The sequence below is a fragment of the Rattus rattus genome, chromosome 4 (assembly GCF_011064425.1).
Source record: "Rattus rattus isolate New Zealand chromosome 4, Rrattus_CSIRO_v1, whole genome shotgun sequence".
Lineage (NCBI taxonomy): Eukaryota > Metazoa > Chordata > Mammalia > Rodentia > Muridae > Rattus > Rattus rattus.
In genome coordinates, this window is record NC_046157.1 from 142360532 (window position 1) to 142383407 (window position 22876).

At 36.8% G+C, this 22876-nt stretch overlaps 1 protein-coding gene across 1 annotated transcript in view; it reads right to left on the reverse strand.

Moving 5' to 3' along the window:
* The window catches only part of LOC116898533 (receptor tyrosine-protein kinase erbB-4-like), a 171654-nt gene extending 149155 nt beyond the window's left edge, over positions 1-22499 (reverse strand). The window contains exon 1 of the mRNA XM_032899752.1: positions 22421-22499. Within this exon, the coding sequence (XP_032755643.1) occupies positions 22421-22499 (79 nt within the window). The remainder of the gene's footprint in view (positions 1-22420) is intronic.
* Between the last annotated feature and the right edge of the window lie 377 nt (positions 22500-22876).

Consider the following 22876-nt stretch of genomic DNA (forward strand, 5'->3'; position numbering starts at 1 on the left):
TACATGCTTTCTTTGCACCATTTCTACTACATGACTAAAAACACCTTCCATTTTGCCAATTGAGCCTACCGAACCTTCTGCAGATGGACTTAAGAATTGCAAACATTTCTTTTCTTTTTCATTTGCCTAAAGATACCTCTAATGAATTACACAAGTTAAAATATGACCTGTAGACCCCTTTATGCAATCATATAAGCACCCCAATTTAGTAGTGTCCTTAGAGTCATGGCATTTACAAATTCCATCATTCATAAATAAATATTTATAAGTAAAATAACTGTTATAATACAGGTTAGCTTATACTCTAAAATCTTAATTGAAGTGTATATTTTAAACTTTTTGATAATTATGCATTTTAGTAAATTAATATTTTCACATCAAATGTATGCATTAGGTTTCAGTGAAACATGGAATCAAATATTATCTGGTGAGAAACATTATATATCTGTGAAAGTAGTAACAATAATTGAAAAACTCTTTAAACTTAATAAAATTATTAAATAATTTTAATTAAACTTTATTTAGATATGCAAATGACTTAAAGCAAAATAGAAAATGTTAGTTGTTCAAATTTCCAAATCATTGAAGGTAAAATAAAGTCTGTGGTTATCATTGATGTTTAAATATAGTGATGGATGTTCTCTTCTACAGACACATAAGCTAGTTACAATAGCACATCTTATGGACTACTCTTGTTTTCTGTAGCCTAACAGAATTTGATTGTAGTCTTATCTCGTGAAGACACAAGAAGATCCACTGTAAGGCAAGGAGTGAGGTACCAGTAAGATTATGACACTGAAGGCAGCAATGTACTCTGACTGGGCCTTTGGGAGGTACTTGGATAGTGGGGTTTTTTAATCTCGTCAATGGATTAATTTACTCATAGATAAGCTATCAAAAGATGGTAGCAAGTTCAGAAGTTCGAGCTTGATGAGAAGCGGTCATTGGGATATTCCACTAAAGTTTATTTTGTCCTGTGCTCTTCTCTGTCTCTTTACTTCGTGGTTACCCCGAAGAAGGCAGTCTTGCTGGAGAATGTTTTCTCCAGCGCTGCCTTCCCAGAAGTCAGAAACAATGAGGTTAAAGGATGAAAATCTGAAGCCTTTGCTTCAGAAACCGTCCTCCCCTTTAGGTGTTTGTAATCTCAATGTGTTTATGTCACAGCCACAATAAGCTGACTGATACAGTTACTTAACAAAATGCTTGACTGGGGCTGGTTGGTGAGCATCAATGGCTTTACCAGACAATTTAGGTTTATTGGGTGGATCACAGCCATCTGCAACTGTAGTCTCAGGAGATATGACAATATCTTCTGGCTTTCCTGGACACAGCATGAATGGTGGGTACAGACACACATGCAGGCACAACACCCATGTACATGAAATGAGTAAATAAATAAATACTATCTTCTAAAGATATTTTAAGAGATAAAACTTGACTCAAAGAAACTCTCCTCCATTCCCCCCCCTCCGAATTCACAAGTGTAAATCCCTTTCAGTGAGCAGCCTCAGTAGTATATGGTATTAGTTGTTTCATCACTCTGACACAAAACCTGACAGAAGCAACTACAGGTGGAAGATTTCAGGGTAACCTGTTACATCCCAAGAACATTGAAAATGTAAGTCAGCCTCAGACAGACTCTCACCATCAGAAGAGAGCCACTTTCTCGAGCTGAGTTCTACCTCCTAAGGCCTTCCAACTTTCCATAACAGCGCTGCCAGCTGGAAACCTAGTGTTCAAACAGATGGGCTCGTGGGAACAGCCACACGCAAACTATAACACGCTGCATGTGCAAAACCTGTTCCTTTTATTTCTAAAGCAATCGCTCTGCATCTCCAGTGTTTAGACAAGAAAACTGCTTGCTACCATTTCAGGCTACAATTGAGAGTGACAGTTTCATGTCTCGGGTCTTTTATAAATGTGATTTTCCCCACTCAAAATTTAAAAGAGGAAAATAGGCTCGCATGAAATGATGTCTGCCAACAGCTGCCTCTGCTGTAAAACATATGGAAAATGGCCTTGGAGGATTCAGAGTTAAAGGTGATTGCTTGTGAGACTCGTCTGCTGTTGTCTTTTTAAATGAAAAGGGTGAACAACTCCAGAAACAGGACAGCCAAAGTATCAGGCTAGGATTTGACAAGATGCCAAGATACACGTTAGTATCTGTCTAAATATTTGGCCATGCGATACAAAACAAAAGGCTTAATTAATTTACAAAGAACAAATACTGCCTTTAATCTTCTTCAATGAGAACAGGTTCTGAAGTTGTTGATGAGGCTTCTAATTTCCATCCAAACATAGCAAGTAGGTATCATAAGGATTTCTGTCAGAACAATCAAAACTAGAAGTATAACATCAACTGGACCAGGGACACTTTTTTCCCATTATTAATGGATATTTTCTTCATCTCCATTTCAAATGTTATCCCCCTTCCCTGTGTCTCTGGAAACCCCTAGCCCATCCCCCCAACTTGCTGCCTCTATGAGGGTGCTCCCCAACCAACCAGTCCCTCCCGCCTGCCCGCCCTGACATTCCCTTACACTGGTACACTGGGGCATTGAGCCTTCACAGAACCAAGGGCTTCTCCTCCCATTGATGCTGGACAAGGCCCATCCTCTGCTACAGGTGCAGTTAAGCCCTTGGGACCTCTGGGATGTCTGGTTGGTTGATATTGTTCTTCCTCTGGGATTGCCAACTCCTTTAGCTACCTCAATACTTTCTCTACCTCCTCCACTGGAGACCCCGTTCTCAGTTCAATGGTTGGCCAAGAGCATCTACCACTGTATTTGTCAGTTCTGGCAGAGACTCTCAGGAGACAGCTATATCAGGCTCCTGTCAGCATGCATCCCCAATAGTGACTGGGTTTGGTGACTGCATGTGGATGGATCCCCATGTGTGGCAGTCTCTGGATGGCCTTTTCTTCGGTCTCTGTTCCACACTTTGTCTCCATACTTCCTCCTGTGAGTATTTTTGTTCCCCCTTCTAAGAAGTACTGAAGTATCTACACTTTGGTTTTTTAGACCAGAAATCAGAATAGTTTTCATACTTGTGCATTTTTACACAAGTTATTGCCTTCTATATACCTATTTATTGTTCCCTCCTAAATTTTATCTCATTTCTGAAGTGAAAATCCCAAATTCTATCGAAATATTGTGGCAATTACTCTCTCATTCTGAAGCCATATCCACTGGGAAATGTGCTTTAAAAATAATTTTTTCAGTGCTATTTTCACGATGAACTATCAGCTAGGTAGGAGCCTACATCATAGTTCTAGCACATGTCATAATATTAAAGTCAGAACATACAAACAAATAAACAAAAAACCTCCAAAAATATATGGGAAGCTAAGTCTTTCCATATCATATCATATCATATCATATCATATCATATCATATCATATCCCATCACATGAGAAAAACAATCCCTAAAAGCCTTCCTGAAAGTTTTTAAATAGGCATTATATTGATGTTTAGTAAGTAATGTTTGCAAAGAGATATTTGAAGGGAAATGTGATTTTCTGTAGGAATTCACAGTAAAGATGGGACCCGAAACCCATCCTTTAAGGTTAGGTACTGTGTTGCTATCAGACCCACCAAAGCAGAGGCAGGAAGAACAGTTAAAATGCTGCCTATTTGCTGCTTGGCAAGGTCGTGTTAGTATTGGTGTAACTTGAGTTTCGTCAATTAAAGCAGCTTCAGGTGTAGTTTGTTTAATTCGTGGTAGGTCACTGCAGACACACGTCTCCCCTCCGCCACGTTTGTCTCCTCTTTCAGGTCCTTGCTTCCATCCAATTACTAATTTCCCAAAAGAGCTATTATACACTTCCTATACAACGAAGCTGTATTTATGGAAATTTTCCAGTTTGGGGATCCAAGAAAGAAAGAGTACACAAAAGAAATCTATCACAAACCTGAAGGGTTATGTTAACAGGTTTTAAGTGTTAATTAGTTGTCTAACAAATTAAAAGTAAGTTTTAATTTAAGAAATGATAATAATTTAACAGACTGACCCATTAAGTGTACTTTAAACCTAAGTCAATTAATGTTATTTAATGTAGCTAATTTTCATTTTTAGACAGTGATTCAAGTACAATTCAAATTCTTAAAAAAATTCACATATGAAACAAATTATTGCTTTTGAAGTGTTCTTTGTTTTTGCTATGGAAGCTGAAATATGACATAATCAAGTAGGAAATTAAAGGGAACTTTTCACTCTCTAACAGAATAGACTATCACAGAGGTCGGGGCATATGGATAACTTTTACTTTTCTTATTTTTGGATGTTAGGAAGTCAAAGATCGAGACTGCATCTGTTAGGTTCTGGTTGCTAAATTTAAAGTAGACAATATTTGTTTGGGCTCATGCTTCTGCAATCCATGGTGTGCTGGCTGCACTGCCATTAGCCTAGGACCAGAGAGAAATATCGTGTAGATGGGCAGAGTTGGAGAGGCCCAGTGCCTTTATGGTAGCAAGAAGCAGAGAATGTAAGGGAAATACATTTTCAAGGGTCCACTCCAGTGATCCTCACTTTAGACAGGTGCTGTCTCCTTTATTTCATTCAGGCATTCAATGATGAAGAGACCCCACATGGCACTATCATCTCTTAGTGGCCCTGCTAGACGGGAATCAAGTGTTCAGTCCATGAGGCACACGGAGCATGCTTTATAACTACACCTTAACACAAGCACTATCACATCCAGCAGCTACTGGGTCCCAAATTAGCCTCTTCCCTTAGGATGTTTTCCTGAGCTCTTCACAAGAGCTAAAGGATCACTGAAGGGTCTCTTTTGTAAAGACATTAGTCTCAATCATAATGACACAGAAATGATCTACTCTCCTCCCCAAAACCTCAGAGTAATATATCATTTGAGCATTAGATTTCAACATATAAATTCCACGGGGATATTATCATCAGCCTCTATCACAAACTTCTATCAAGTACGTGAAAAACCAATGTTTAAAACTATGAAAATAACAATCACCATCATTTCATTAACTATGACGAATGTACTATATTGATCAAAAATAATAATATAGGGCAAAGAATGAAGTATACAGGACTCCATATTCGCTTCATAATTTTCTGATGAAGCTAAAATTTATTTAATATTTATTGTAAAAATTAGAACATTATCGTTATAAATTTTTAAAGAATGAATTATCTAGAATGAATCTACAAAAGTAGGTTATAAGAATGATCACATCACAATTTACTGCATTGCCTAGCATATTAAGGATAACCTTAGAGGCACCAAAATCCATTATGGAAATCATATTATGGAAAATCCAAAGTGCTTCCTCTTGTATTAATTAGACCAAGAGTGAGTGAGAATCTGAAGGACTCTCTACTTCTCTCCCTATCTCCCGCATTTGTCTTTAGTTTTTCCTTTTTCCATCTTTTCTTTATTTTCTCTTTTCTTTTTTAAAATTATAGTTGTTACTACTGGCCTACTTGTGTCTGTCTCTGTCTCTGCTACTATCCTTAACAAAGGGACTTGCTTTGTCTTTAATGAACAGTATTAAAGCATTACATAAGAAAGGGATAAAGGAATGTTTATAAAAATATTTAACTCTCTACATTTACTGACTCAGAATAGAAAACACAAATGTCAAATAGATCTTATCCAACTATCTTTGTTGATTCCAAGACTTAAAGGGGATATTTTTTGTATATGGTTACTACCAACCTGTTGACTGCTTTAATTAACAGAGAGAGAGAGAGAGAGAGAGAGAGAGAGAGAGAGAGAGAGAGAGAGAGAGAGAGAGAGAGAGAGAGAACACGGACACAGACACAGAGACAGAGACACAGACAGGGAAACAGAGAGACAGAGATTACATTGCATGAGGGGCATGGAATAGTTAACAATTTAAGATTAAAGCTTAGGTTGTAAAATACGATTGCATGAGAAATCCAAGGTAAATAAGGTTGGTTTTAGTTTTCTTTTAATGGTAGGTGAAACTTTAAAAGGCTGAGTGTTCAGTGGCATTGCAAGTTTTTCCAGAGTCCTAGATGATCTCAAGGAGCCTCAGTAATGTTAGTTTGTGGTCTGCAAAATTTCAGTTTTGAGGAGGTCAGTGTTTCATAATATTGTATCACAACATGTATTTCACTAGAGGAAACTGTGACAGGAATCTCCATAGCATTTCAATACGCTTTTATATGTTTAAGTAATAGAGTATGTCTTAGTCAGGGTTTGTATTCCTGCACAAAACATCATGACCAAGAAGCAAGTTGGGGAGCAAAGGGTTTATTCAGCTTACACTTCGACATTGCTGTTCATCACCAAAGGAAGTCGGAACTGGAACTCAAGCAGGTCAGGGAGCAGGAGTTGATACAGAAGCGGTGGAGGGATGTTTCTCACTGACTTGCTGAAGCTGCTCCCTGTCCCTGTCCCTGTCCCTGTCCCTGTCCCTGTCCCTGTCCCTGTCCCTGTCCCTCTCCCTCTCCCTCTCCCTGTCCCTCTCCCTCTCCCTCTCACTCCTTGACAGTTCCACATCCAATACCTCCTCCACCCCCCCCCCGCACTGCCCCATCTTCACAAGAATGGCCCCACCCCACTCACCCCACCTACCCCAACAGAACTCTAAACTTCCTGGGGCCTCCAGTCTCTTGAGGGTTAGGTGCATCTTCTCTGACTGAACCCAGACCCTGCAGTCCTCTGCTGTACATGTGTTGGGTCCTCATCTCAGTTGGTGAAGCTGCCTGGTTGGTGATCCAGTGTCTGAGAGATCTCCGGGGTCCAGGTTAATTGAGACTGATGGTTCTCCTACAGGGTTGCCATCCTCCTTAGCTTCCTCCAGTTTTTCCCTAATTCAACCAGAGGGATCAGCAGCTTCTGTTCATTGGTTGGGGCACATATCTGCATCTTACTCTGTAAGCTGCTTGTTGGGTCTTTTGGAGAGCAGTCATGGAAGTTACCATTTTATGAGCACCCCATAGCTTCAGTAATGGTGTCAGGTCTTGAAGTCTTCCCTTGAGCTGGATCCCACTATGGTCCTGTCACTGGACCTTCTTTTCCTTAGGCTCTTCTCCATTTATATCCTGTGCATATCCTGCTTTCTTAAAGAATCCAGGACTACCAGCCCAGGGATGGCACCACCCACAATGGGTCCTCTTACCCTTGATTACTAATTGAGAAAATGCCTTATAGCTGGACCTTATGGAGGCATTTCATCAAGGGAAGCTCCTTTCTCTGTGATAACTCCAGCTTGTGTCAAGTTGGTTCACAAAACCAGCTACTACAGATTATTTTAATCAATAATTATTATATACTAAACAGCATTGAAATATAAAAAATAAAACTTCTCTTTCCCAAAACAGAAGGTAAATTAATGAATATAACCTTTTATAAGACAGGGATATTGTAAGTTTAAAATTCTCCACCTGTGCGATGAAGCCAACTTGTGCATTGCAGATACTGTTTCCTATTCTCCATCAGCCTTGTGGGATTTTCCTCTGTGAGTGACAAGAGCTAAGGGAAACATGAAGCAACCACTCTCCTCTGTAGTGAAGTTTCATGACTGTCCAATCAACTGACAGACAAGCTCTCTCACTAGCCCTCATCCTACAATCTCAAACACTCAATTCTGTATGACTACAAAAAGACACTGTGTTACTTCTTATGAATTAAATCTTGCCACCTACACTTTCACCAACGGATTACATATGAGTATGAGAATAAGCTATGGATATAACTTCCAAACTGTTAAATATAGAAGAAAAGAGGAGGCACTTTAAATTCTATTATTAGTATACAATCTAGGCACCTTGGCACTTTAAACATCTATGATAAAAAATTTTACATCTTGAAGGAGGTGAATTATAAGAGAAATAAAAGAATTAGAAACTTAAAAGACATCAAATACTATTTATAATATAATATAATAAATATACTCTAATATAATAGCATAGTATAATTAAATTATTATGGTGTTAAAACACAGTATTGTATGTTAAAATAATCTATTTCAGAAATGCAATAAGTTAATATCTATAAAGATAAGAATTGTAGTTACTTTGGAGAAAAACAAGTTTTAAGAGAGTATATATGGAGAAGCAAACTTCGTTTTATCTTTTGTTTTTGTTTTGATTTTAAGGTTAACAGTTAAAGATCAAACAATTTCAAAACTCCTTAACCTATGTTATAGTGTTATGAATATGGCCGTAGATAGGTTAATCTAAAATAATCAAGCCTATAAGATGAGTTATCAGACACAGAAAAGAAAGAAGTAAGGGTACTCCCTACATTCCATGACTTACATTTGGATGCAAAATCAGGATGGGAGGATTACGGATAGTAAAATACTGCATAGTATCATGTCCTCTCTCCTCACACTCAGTAATTAAGTATGTTAGGAGTATTTTTGACATCCCCCCCCAGAAATATAACTTCCATGTGCATGTGTCAAACTGTCTAGAGCCCAGCCCTTAGCCTTCACAGGTTTAACGCTGTTGAGTAGACATTAGGCAATCAAGAGGGCAGATTCACTTGGGAAGAGAAGCAGGGTGGAATACGGCATTTTAAGTACCATGTGAGAACAGGAGTATTCAGTGGCGTCTTCCAGGGAAATATTAGGTGACAATTTATCCTATTTTTGCAATTGTCTTCCTAGTTACAATGCACTACTGCAGTGGACTTGGCAGTGGAGAGACAGGAGAGTTATGACATTGCTATGCAAGTGTTGATAAAAGACATAGACACAATACTCAGATCTAAAGGACTGACAAGGAACGCAAATACTTTTCCACAGTTATAAAACTTTAGGAAAGGAAGCTAAGTTCGTGGTTTCTTATTTACAGTCCCTACTAGATTATATTAACATAGGGGTATGTGAACACTACATGATTTTGACCCACCTTTTTGTGTCCCACACTTTTTAAATTTACATATGGCAAATGAATCTGTAGACAAATGTAAACCAGTGGTTGTCATTTGTATTGTTTGCATCCTCAGAAAGACACTTGTGCCAGTGTAGAGTAGCTTTATCATCGGTCTTGGAGATGGCTGAATTACTGGTGTCTCTTGACTAAAGATTTCTTACACTGATAAAGATAATAAGTTACTGAGATAGCCTCTTATTTTAATGTGCCTATCAGAGAACTGTCAAGTCCAAAGTGTTTATAGTGCCAAGATGAGAGAGAACACGACATAGGATTAGTAAGCTGTCGAAATCGCATAAGTATATTACTCATAGAGTTGCCTAACAGTGCCTGCCAGGATACTATTTGTGAGATCAGTAGAACATTCATACATTTAAAGCATAATTTGTGTTAACATTCTTATACTATTTCCATACATGGATAGTTAGATATAGATATATCGATATTATCCCAAATATAACCAGAAGCAAACGTAGACAGCTAGGTAAGCTGACACTGACCATGATTATTGCCTGTCAAGACAGTAAATAGATATACAATTATCTATTTATATATGTCCTAACTCATAGATAAACCCTCTCTCTTCCTCCTTGCATTTTCCTTTTTCACCCGTTTCCTTTCCGTTGGTTAAACCTTTAACCTACATCTGCATCTTCTTTCTTCTTCTTTTCTCCTTTTCCCTGTTACCTTCTCTTTCTTCTGCCTCTTTCTGTCTCTTCCCTCTTCCTCTCTCTCTCCCTTTCTCTTCTCTTCTCTTCACTTATTTTTCTTTCTTCTTCCCCTCTACTTATAAACTTATTTTTAATAGTAAATCCTTATACATTGATAATTTTTCCACTTAAAAGATCTAATTATGACAATTGGGCAGGTATTAAATGAAGAAGTACCCACAGCAAATTTATTTTGCAAACTAAATCCCGCCATTTCCTTTGTAAGTATAATTTAAATTTATCTTTGGAAACTTTGTTTTGGTAGAAAGATTAAATGTCATATTCTTTGAGTTATACTGATTAAATATTGAAGAAAGTATTATTCTTCCAGTTAGGAACCAATGGATGGTCTCTTCCTAACTGTGTTCATTCATTAGACAAAAGCACGACTCATCTTCGTTACTCTCACTTATAATCTTTCCTTGAGATAGGCAGGGCTTCGGCCCAGGCGTGGATGGGGAAGAACTCAGTTTTCTTTACGAAGATGGCCATTGGGCACTGGGTCATGCTCCAGTGAGTGTATGGGAATCACAATTGTGTATCTTTGTGGTTTCATTTCCTTTTATTTTCTTTTTAGGGGTATGGGTGGTAAGTTACAAGGTGAGGCCTGGGCTAGTGATGAGATCAGGGTGCTGGGCACATTACTTTCTAGTGAATGTCAGGACCTTCATTAGAGGACTGACATCAGCGCACCATGCATCAGCAGTGGTCAACAGTACTGGATTAGACTACCAGCATCAGGTTCTAGGTTCATGATCAGGTCCTGAGCAGAAGCAGCAACAGATATTTTACTTGCTCTCGTTTTACTGCTCATCCTCCTTGCCACCTTCACCACACCACAGCATTTGCATTTTGTATTCAATCATGGTTTAGAAGAGTATTTCATAGACATAAAATGCCTAACTTTAACCAGTTACTTCCATAACAGTTCACTAAATCTCAACTTTTATTTTTCAGAATTATATTACCTGTGTTGAGGCTTTGAGATAACGAACTACCTAAGAATCTTGGGAAACAGTATTAGTGAACACTTTAAGTGGGAGTGGTTGAAATTTGCATACCACCCTTGAAATTTACCATTGAAAAACTTTCACACATATCACACGGACACAGGGATGCACGCGTGCGCGCACACGCACACGCACACGCACACACACTTTGTTACAGTTGCTTGTTGAGCCCTCCATTAATTGCTTTAAATAAGTTCTGATACTACAATCTGATGCAATCTCTATACACTAACGCTCAGGAAAAAGAAATAGAAGGTCGTTCTTGGTGAGGTCGGCTTCACAGACAATGACCATAAATCCCTTATAAAAAGTGTTAGTACATGAAGAAAGAAATAAAACAAAATAGGTCAGGGGCGTTAAGTTTCTGCAGAAGTACGCTTTTTTTTTAGTGCTCAAATCAACATCGACTGCTGTAAATTCAGACCACTAGAATGCTATTAGCGCTCTTAGCAGCCTGCCTACTACTCAAAGCCAAGTGCTCTCCTGAGCATATACTACTGTAGAGCTGGCACGATGCTTCCTGTTTTACATAGCACATCAAATTTAATTGTCATTGCACTTCCTTATATTTGTTTGAAATTTCCTGTATTGAGTACTCACATTTGTGAGTGTCCAGCTTATTCTACTTTCATTCCAGTGTTGCCACCAAGTAATCCATTAATAGGGACACATCATAAATGACTGAAAAATAAAGACCAGAGAAGCAGACGCAGGGATTCTGTGAGCTACTAAGTACAACACAAATAGTGTCTACTCTTGCTATAGTGTCTCCCCAAGTGCTGCATTTTTACTCAAGACACAAACACACACTACAGATGTCAGAATATGTGAAGCTATGTGCCGTTGGAAAAAATTTTAAAATTAACTTTGCACCATTTGTAATATTTTAATAGTCCTATGCGTGTATCCAAATAATTTTATTATAAATACCAGCATGGAATACATAAAATATTTTTGTTAGTGACAAGAGATGTTTCATTAAAGATCATTCTGTTCTGTTTTGTACACTTTTAAAATACCACACATATGCTTTCAAGTCAATATTTTCCAAGTATCATATTAAGTTTTTGAAAATGCTACTTGAAGAACTAGTATTCTACATGTTTTGTAAAAGAGGCACAAGCTGCGAAATACATTTTTCTCAGTTTCATCTTGTATTACATTATTATTCCAAAGTCCGTGCAAAGAAATAACCCAAACACAGACTGAACCATGGTGTTATTCATATACATGCTTTTCCCATTGTTTATTTCCCTTGATATGTGCTGAGCTCTAGATGCCAAATTAGGTACCACATAGCAATGTCCCGTATCTCTCTTACATATCATTTCCATCAGATTATATTTATTAATATCTCTTATATTGAGTGGGTAAATAACTGTATAGCCATAAGCTGCTAACACAAAGTTATCTTACAAGAAAATTTCCAGCATATTTTTCTGAATACGTTTGCAACCTTTAGCAGAACAATTGTTCAAAATCTTATGACTATGCAATTTGTTTCTAATAAGCTATCTGTTTGTTCCCTTTCTTCTTCATACCTAGTATCTAACTAACACTGTTTATTCCCAAGATGAATTGGGCTTGTAAAATATCTACATGAATAGAGAATAATATCTATGTGAAATCTTGGTACATGAGAGGAACTAAATACAGAGAGAATTGCTTAATGTTAAAAGGGTTACAAAATGTAAAAGAATTTAAAAATAGTATATATCCATAAATTACTATATAATTGTGAGGAAACATATATCCTTCTTCCAACTCTCTTCTGATCATATATAATTATGAAACAGAGAGTTAGCAAACACACAATGACATCATTCTGATATTTATGAATCATGGGCCCAAGGATGATGATCAAATTTGATTTGCTGAGAAAATGGCCGAAGATCCTATCACAGAATAGTATCAGTAGAGTTAACTGATAAGAACAGAAGAATAGGACCCCCGTTGAAGGAATCAGAGAAAGAACTGGAAGAGCTTGAAGGGGCTCGAGACCCCATATGAACAACAATGCCAAGCAACCAGAGCTTCCAGGGACTAAGCCACTACCTAAAGACTATACATGGACTGACCATGGACTCTGACCTCATAGGTAGCAATAAATATCCTAGTAAGAGCACCAGTGGAAGGGGAAGCCCTGGGTCCTGCTAAGACTGAACCCCCAGTGAACTAGACTGTTGGGGAGAGGGCAGCAATGGGGGGAGGGTTGGGAGGGGAACACCCATAAGGAAGGGGAGGGGGGAGGGGGATGTTTGCCCGGAAACCGGGAAAGGGAATAACACACGAAATGTATATAAGAAATATTCAAGTTAATAAAAAACAAAAAAAAACAAAACAAAACAAAACAAAAAAAAACAGAAACAGGGTATGTATATAAAATATTTTGATGATGATAATATACTATGTAAGGGTGTCTATCATTTGCACCAAGAGAAATTTAAACAATCATAATCTAGGATTCATTAAACCTAGAACATATTACATTAGTAATTTATTCATTTCTTAAAATTCTATAGGTAATCATCATAAAGATATAGCATTTCATAGCTTTATATTATTAATATTAAGGTTTATTAATATTAATCATTTGTAATATGGGTATACATTTTCTTTAATGATTTTCATTATGTAGAATAAGATAAAAATCTAGGACAGCATCTAACAAATTTCATTACATTTACATCTCAGCTACATAATTATATTTAAACTACATTGATTATGCTTTGAAATATATAGAATTATAAGGAATTTTGGTTGTTTTATACATCACAGGAATATTGTAAAACTCTCAAACTATTTTTAAGAGTCATTTTTCTGATTTTCCCCTTCAAATTGAAGAGTTTTACCTTTTTCTTAATGTCATAAAGTTGTGATTTCAAGCTTCTTTAGGTATTCCTGGCCATTCGGATGTACAGCAAAGTTTCAATGATCACACCCTTTAGCTCAGGCCATGATGCTTTCAGGGAAATGTTCATAATAACATTTTCCCTAATTCATTGTAGTGAGGACAGCGGCACACTTCTTGAAGATTTACTTTGCCAACACCCAACAATTTTACACAAGAAATACTAAGACCATAAGCTTTAACACACACATTAGATCGTGATTCAAATAGAGACATTTTTAGTATTTCTTTTTTAATAAAAAAAAACTTCTTAGCAGAAAATGGAGACCATTGCAGATGGAGTCATTTTTATGAATTAGTGTAGAATATAAACTATACAGTTCAGAGTTCTTGTCATAAATCCTCTATGTCATCAATTTCTAAAGCTTTGGGTCACTATTTTCTAATTGGAATTTTACAGATACAGCTCAGTTATTGTTCTGCTATTCTTTTGTCCATATCTGTAGAACATTCAATCATACTTTCAAAATGACCGATGAAGTCAAATAAAGTATCCATCAAAATATAGAAACTAAGTAAATAATCTAGTCTCTATTAAACTATATAGTTATTCCTTTTTTATTTAATCAAGATGCTTATTAGAAGAGGGCACAAAAGTAGATTTGTTATCTATCACATAATTAGCTACTCGATGACTCAATCACTATTACCTTGGTACTTTTATGACTCACAGCCCATTGCCTTACCGTCTCTAATAATATTGTTATGTCTACTCAGTGAGGATTTCTATTCAAGCTAAATCTAAATCCATGCTAGTAATATGTAGTCTATGGATTTTTGACTTCCATTAAAACTAATATCTGAATTACGCCACAGTAGAATACATAATACATATGTACAATTCATATAGGATTCACAATTTTACATTAAAGCAGAGACTCTGGAAACATTGGGAGAAAACAGACTTCATATGCATATTTATGTCATCTTTAGAAAGAAAGTGACAAACAAAATACTTGTCCAAAACTTGTAACAAGTTTTTTAATAAGTAGGTCCTGAAATGACAGACTATATATAACTTATGCTTTATCCTATATAAAAATGGTTATACTCATTCTATAAATAGTTATGTATAATTTCTTGCACAGTAAATTGCATATTTATCAGTATAACATATGACACCACTTGAAGTGGTTTTTATTAGCCCTTAGGTTGGTCCACATTATGAGAACAAATTATAAAATGGTGGGAAAATTTCACCTAACCCTTGGAAGACCCCGATTGCTACAAGGAAGGAAATATATATTTAATCAAACCTCCCTGCTTTCATTCCATGGCCACACCTCCATGAAAATAAATATGAATAGCCATTCAAAATTTAAAATGTTCACACACTTGAAATTAAAAACTATACATTACATTATTAGAAACTTGATATGTATGTTAATGCTCACTTCTCTAAACTTGATCTTTGGAGTGTTAGAACCTCAGTGGTGGGGGTGGTGCCTTTACCCTGTGTACTCATGAAGCAAAGGTGGATTCTATGAGTTCAAGGTCAGACTAGACTACAAAGCAAATTCCAGGATAGCCAGGGCTACACAAAGAAACCCCAACTCAAAATATTGTTTTTGCATGGTGGTCTAATAAGTATATATGCATTAAGCCTTGTGATTTGACATTGATAGGCTGCAGGATGCTTTATACATTATGCCTTATCCTACGTGGATTTGAAGGAAAAAACTGTACCATTTCAAGCTGTGTCCTGATATAAAGATAACATAATTTAAGAAAAAATGAAAATGAAAAAAAAAAAAAAAAAAAAAGCAAAAACAAAACAAACAAGAGGGAGTGAGAAGAAGGAAAGAGCAACCTGGGAAAGAAAGATTCTAACTTAGGAGTCTTGCTCTGCTCTCTTAGCAAGCATTGTTTCTAATCCTATCCTGATGGAGAGTTAGTTAGTTGGCTAGAAAGAGTGCACTGTTTCAGTGCTAATCACGATTAAAATGTCTTATGAAATGTAAGTGCATCCTTTCTTGTCCCTATAAGTCTTGCAGACAATTTAAAGCATGTTTAAACATCTTAATTCACATGAAAAAGCTACCTTATACATAAATACTAATGTGTTTCATTATGGCTCCCTATGCAGGTCCAGAAAACAAAAACAAATGGTTAGGATATACGTGTTATGAAGAACTAAATTTTCAATCATAATCCTCTACTAAATATGCTTTTCTGTTGAGGTTTGGTCTGTTCCTGTATGTTGTAATGCTAAATTCTGTACACAAGAGCTAGGCCTACAAGTGAATTCTCACATTTACAAGCTTTTGTTATGCAAACCTTCTTCCTTCATTTAAAACCACTGGTTAAAGAAAACTGCCGGTTCCTGGAGGGATTAGAGGTTGGTGGGTACCGCCTTACCTGGTTAAGAGTGGAGAAGACAGAGGAGAGAGGTGGGGCCAGAAGGAGAAGGAGGAAGAACAAGAGGTGAAGAGGAATCTGCCCTGAGGGGAGACTGAACAAGAGAAATGGCAAGTATCTGGGGTACACCCTCGGGGAAGTAGTCACGCCAGCATTTAGACACATAGATTAGGGGGTTACCCCACAGGAATTGTAAAGCCAAATAAAATAACCATAGTTCAAGTCTCATTTGTTTGCAGGCTAGTGGGGGATAAGCTTAAATTGATAGTTCTGCCTTGCAGCCCTATGAGTGCCCAGCACAAACAATGTAAATTGGTGAACGACGTGCTATTTCAGCCTGTGCCCTAAAGTCGACAGTTATACACTCCCTCTAAGGGCTAAGGAACATCATTTCCTTCTGTTATATACTCAACACTGAGACTCCGGTAGATGCTTCCAAATTCACTGCCACATAAAACAATTCGTGGGCCACAAATCTAAATAAAACACATAAATATGGGAAAATGAATTATTGGGAGAATGGCAGAATGAGAGGGGAGGTTGGAAGACAGGAAATAGTGTGGGTGCGAGTAGCAAAATGCATTTTTAGACATGTGCAAAATTATCAAGGGCCAGCTTTAGTCAATAATATGAGTTATTTTTTCCACACAGAGAATTATTCTTTTCTAATAATATTTGATTTGATTTGATATTGAAAATATTTTCTGTACGTACCATGGAGGTCTTTGAATGCCGACCGTGTAATGATCTACGTAGCATGAGAAAATGGCCGGTGGGACCGGATTAACTCTAAGTGTTTTGTTCGCTTTCGCCATTTTGGTCTCATCTGGGCAGAACGCCCTGATGAGTTATGTTTTCTTCTCTTGTAGAAGTTGGAGTTATTTCGTGGGAACTTTACTTGTAAGACTAGTTATGTCCTTTGTATCAGTTGTTCCATCAGAGTTTTATAATCGAGCTGAATCAATTAAAGTAGATAAATCTCTAATAAAGGGTAATGCTCCACCAGATCTTCAGAACACCTTCCCTGGGGAAGGAGGAACGCTACCCGAGGCCACGTTTATTTAATTGCTACTGGATAAAGCTTTGTGTTTAATCACAGATTGCTTAAATAAAAAAAATTCCCCACAGTTTTAATTAATTGGTTTCATTCCTTCTTCATTCACAGATTTGAAATATTTTACATACATTATCATAGCTAAAATCTCGGCATTTGTTTTATTTTGTTATGTTTTATAAGGTGCTGGATTTCGCAGAAAGCAAATTTTCATCACAAGGACTGAACTGAATCTGCACAGAAAATATTGCAAATGAACGAAGCATTCCTAGCTCCATTACTGAAATGTAATCAAAACAAAATTAACTTTAGATCAATTAAATCTACTTCAAGGATATGTGGGATGCATGAGAGACATTTGCTCCTTTTTATAATTATAAAGTTATATGTTAATTTCTTTGTAGATATCAAATATCATTATAAAAAAATTGGATGTGAAAAATAACAATTCATTTGTAACCAACATGTCAATGACAACATATAGAATACTAGATTAAAAGAGAAGTTAAACTGTTATGTAAGTGTCTGGAATCTGTTAAGTATCTGTGACTTATATATTCCAGGAGGAGATAATAACAGAGAATAAAGAGATTTTTTAACTAGATGTTATATGTGACACATCCTTTAACCCAGGACTGAGTAGGTTTGTGTAGGAAACTCTCAAGTTCAGGGTTATTTTAGGACACATAATGAAACCCTATGACAAAGTACATCTTAAGACTACAAGAATATCCATTGCTATACCTAATATACATCAGGGTAGTACTCCTGAAAAAAAAACCCACAAAATTTAAATTTCTACGTATGAGACATATATGTCCTTTGTGGCCCCAAAAGGGGAAGGGTCAGATAAAAAGACCCTTGTGTGTATACACATTATAGTCCTGGGTATATGGAAATTAGGCTTCTGATTTTCAAACAAGCCAGTTGCTCAAAAATTTTTGTTAATATTTTTTCCATCTTTATTAAATTGGCTATTTCTTATTTACATTTCAAATGTTATTCCCTTTCCCGGTTTCTATGCCAACATCCCCCTAACTCCTCCTCTTCCCATTCTATATGGGTGTTCCCCTCCTCATCTTCCCCCCATTACTGCTGGAAAATATGTCAATATTTTTATCTTAACTTCCAAAGTATTTTGTCATTCTTTTTGAGCTATGATGTTAAGATATAGCCTTCAAAAAGTGATTTTGAAGAGACGGTGTAGTTCTCAATTACAAAGACAGAGAAAACACAGCTACCTATAGTTTACATTGCTCCTAATATGTCTACCTATCTTATAGTTCCACAACTCAACCACTTCTAAAATCAAAATCAAAAACAAAAAGGCAAAACAACAACAACAACAACAACAACAACAACATTACTCGCATGCGTCTCAGCGTATATGATTTTCTTCATTCAGTGATCAAGTATTTAAAATTTCAAATATAATTGGTACTTGAAGTAATCACACATAGTCTCCATAGCCACCAGATACTAGAATATTTTGCGGTGTCTTTTCTCACTATAATGCAAAGCGTTCTCCCATTCCATAAAGAGCACCAGTCTACCCTTCAGCCCGCAGCACATACAACTGAATGGGAGTTGAGTCCTTTGTGCCATTTGTCCGATTTGCTCTCTTCCTGGAGCTCTCTTCCTGGTTATCAAGAAGATATTGCTTAAGTGGATAGAACCATGAAGAAGTCCAAAGTCCAGGTTGTTGTATGTCTGTCTTTGGACGGCAACATCTGTTTGAGATGCCAGGTTGGCAAGAGCATTTCAGTAAGTCACTGAGTTGTGTATTGACATTTAGAACACTTCAATTCCACTTCTTGCCTTAGAAAAACAATCAAGTGCTTAGGAACGTAGTAAGGAGATTTATGAAATTTAAAGATGTGTTGTTTCTAGATCTTAAAATTAAACATGAGGGTTTCAGAATTACATGGGTTCATATGATGAAACTAAAGCAGGTTTTTTTTTTCTGCCAGAAGTGCTGTCTTCTAAATTAGAGAGAGAGAGAAAGAGACAAAGAGAGATAGACAGAGACAGAGACACAGACACAGACAGACAGAGAGGAGAGAGGAATTTCACAATCTTCTTGAAATTGTAGGAACACTGTTGCTTACAAAATTATTAAATATGGAGAAAATGTAGTTGTTAGGAATATAATGTGTGTGTGAAATCTCAAAGAATCGCCTTAGCAAAATAAGTAGAAATGATAAGATTCACAAATATTAAAAATGTGTATAGTAGATTGTATACCAAGTTTATAAATTTCATTTTTTTCACCATCTTATTACTTTAGGTATAATCTTAGCCACTTTTTAAATATACTACATACTAGAATTCTTTATCCTTTCCTCTCTAACTATCCAATATCATGATTTTTCTCTAAAAATAAAAATGGGAGAAAATAAAATGAACATTAAGAAGGTGGGGTCTGATTTATGCTAACTGCTTCTCTCTCCCCTTTTGTGATTCTTCTGAGCTGAAATAAGCTGCAAGATATGTCCATCCATGCAATTGGAGCAAATACATTAAGAGACCAACAAAGCATCTCTTAAAGTTTGGATTTAAGGTTCACCCCATGAGATGGAATCCATGCATGGTATTGTTAATGAGACTCTGAACATAAGAGCAGATAAGTTGTGGGCCTAGAGGAAAGCCTACTATTAATATTCTAATAGATTATCAGAGACATTAGTCTTTTTAGGACAAAATAATTTTTAAATTATTTGTGATTATTTTAATTATATATTTATATGCATATATTTATGTATAACCATGTTGTTCTATAAACCGTATGTATGTATCATGTATGTGTGCATTTGTGTGTATGTATGTATGTATATGTGTGCGTGTATGTATGTATATATGTATGTATGTACTAATTTAAGAAAACTTGTGTCTCAGTTCTTTCCTCCAGCTATTTTATCAGCTTAGATAACCAAGAAGGCAGGAGTAGAAGGCAATGATTTGATCAATACCTGGTTTCACTCCCTGTAATTCATACCATGCTATTTGGTTCATCAGTGACATGCATAATGATTTGTTTACCTTTTAATTGGATTTTTTAGTTACATTTCAAATGTTATCCCTTTTCCCAGTTTCCTGTCCATAAAACCTCAACTCATCTCCCCTACCCCTGCTTCTATGAGGGCGTTCTCCTACCCACCTCTTCCCATCTCCCCGCCCTGGCATTCCCCAACACTGGGGTATCAAGACTTGGCAGGACCAAGGGCTTCTCTTCCCATTGATGCCCAACAAGGCCATCCTCTGCTACATATGCAGCTGGAGTCATGGGTCTGTCCATGTGTACATTTTGGACAGTGGTTTAGTCCCTGGGAACTCTGGTTGGTATTGTTGTTCTTACGGGGTTGCAAGCCCCTTAAACTCCAGAGAATCAAATAACCCTATTAAAATGGGGTATAAAGTCAAACAAAGAATTCTAAACTGAGGAATATCAAATAGCTGAGGAGCACCTAAAGAAATGTTCAACATCCATAGTCACCAGGGAAATGCAAATCAAAACAACCCTGAGATTCCACCTCGCACCAGTCAGAATGGCTAAGATCAAAAATTCAGATGACAACGGATGCTGGTGAGGATGTGGAGAAGAAGGAACACTCCTGCATTGTCGATGGGACTGCAAGCTGGTACAACACTCTGGAAATCAATCTGGAGGTTCCTCAGAAAATTGGGCATAGTACTACCTGAGGATCTAGCTATACCACTCCTGGGTATATACCCAAAAGATGCTCCAATTTATAAAAGGACATATGCTCTACTATGTTCATAGCAGCCTCATTTATAACAGCCAGAATTTGGAAAGAACCTTAACAGAGGAATGGATACCCAAAATGTGGTACATTTACACAATGGAGTACTACTCAGCTATTAAAAACAATGACTTCAAGAAATTCATAGGCAAATGGATGGAACTAGAAAATATCATCCTGAGTGAGGTAACCCAATCACAGAAAAACACACTTGGTATGCACTCACTGATAAGCTTTTGGGTAATCCAAAAGCTCGGATTACCCAAGATACAATCCACAGACCAAATGAAGCTCAAGAAGAAGGATGACCAAAGTGTGGATGCTTATGTCCTTCTTAGGAAGGGGAACAAAAATATTTATAGGAGGAGATATGGAGACAAAATTTTGGAGCAGAGACTGAAGGAATGGTCATTCAGAGCCTGCCCCATCAGAGGATCCACCACACATACATACAGCTACCACCCAGACAATATTGCTGATGCCAAGAAGTGCATGCTGACAGGAGCCTGATATAGCTGTCTCCAGAGAGGCTCTGCCAGAGCATGACAAATACAGAGGCAGATGCTCGCAACCAACCATTGACCTGAGAAGAGGGTCCCCAATGGAGGAGTTATTTGTTTACTTTTAAAGTGTCTGTTTCTCCTCAGTAAAGTAGAAGATGGAGGAAGGGCTTACCCTGCCATGTTTGGCACGTTATCCAGCCCTGCTCTGAAGCTTACTACCTACAACTATAACTGACTCAATGTCTATGTATTGGATTTAAGATGTTTCAGACATTAGGTCACCATGAATGCTCCCCACAATTTACAGCCTTTATTTCTTTCCTAATTATGTACATGTATACAACGAATTCTGGTTTACACATTTCTTTAATATATATTTTCAAAATTGTTCCTCATCAAGTCCTTACTAAAAGTAAATTGAAATTTAAGTTATTAGTAAATTTTCAACAGAAAAGGGGAGTTTGGAGAATGGAGAAGTTGGAAGTCCGAGCAGAGAGTAGATATGATTTAAATACATTACATTAAATTCACTCACAAGGGATTCATTGTCCAGATAACAGTACACCTAGCTGAACATTTTTCTTCAGGTTTAAGCTCTGATAAACTGGTTCTCCTAAATCATGACACTTGATCAAAACCATTTGCTGTATCACATGTGTTTACCTCCCCAGGCCTACGAAAGACTAGCTTCTTTTCTTTTTCATTCTGCTTTAAATAATGTATGTATAAAAGAATTGATTCCTTGATCAGTACAGCAGTGAGAACATCACAGATCTTTCTACTTAATCAACTCATTTACTCAAATGACAAATATTTAAATTAGAACAGCTTGAGAATAGATACTCTACATTGTTCCCGGTGGTGAATTAATGTTCTCCTCCCGGATTACTGTGACAGAGATGAAGTGGGTGACAGCACTCCATAACGAAGACAGAATAGTAAATTCTTTCCTCAGTGACTCAGAGCGAACCTTCCTTTTAAATTCTTGTATTTGCCAATAGTAATAAGATCTGTTCTCTTACGTATCAATAATAAATATAGGAATGTACATAAATCAAATCATGCTAAATCAGAAATTAAAAGTCTTAAAATGGTAAAATGTCTCTGAATTAGGTAACAAAGAAGACCTTGATATTTTTATATTCATTTTCTTTTCAAATACTTTTGTTCATTAACTTTGTTCACACTTAACTCCAACTGCAAACTTTAGTCTTTGAAGCATATAACTCTTACCTTGACTGTCCCCGCCTTCCTCTTTGGGTGAAAACTTGGGGGTGAAATACTGAAAAATGCGTATTGAATAGATGGGCATGACTATTACAGAAAAGTACAAATTGAAGTTTTAGTTCTCTTTGATAGAGCCGGATAGAGTAGCAGAAATATAAATGAGGCTTTAGCGTCTGTAGGGGTGTTTATTTGTGATTTCAATAAGAGACTATACAACCAGTCTTTTTGCTTAAATTAAACAGCACATCTACTTAATATATGGGACATATAAACTCATTGTACTTGGGATAGTATATTTTTATACTCATGTTATAACCTTTATACTCAAAATGTAAAGTCTAGATTTGTTAAGTAACGTCAGACAAGAACAGCATACTAAGAGAATGGCTCACCCGTCACACAGGAAGAGGACTGGCTTTTGGATCCCCAGATCCTGGGGCCATACAGGGTGACTATGATGGC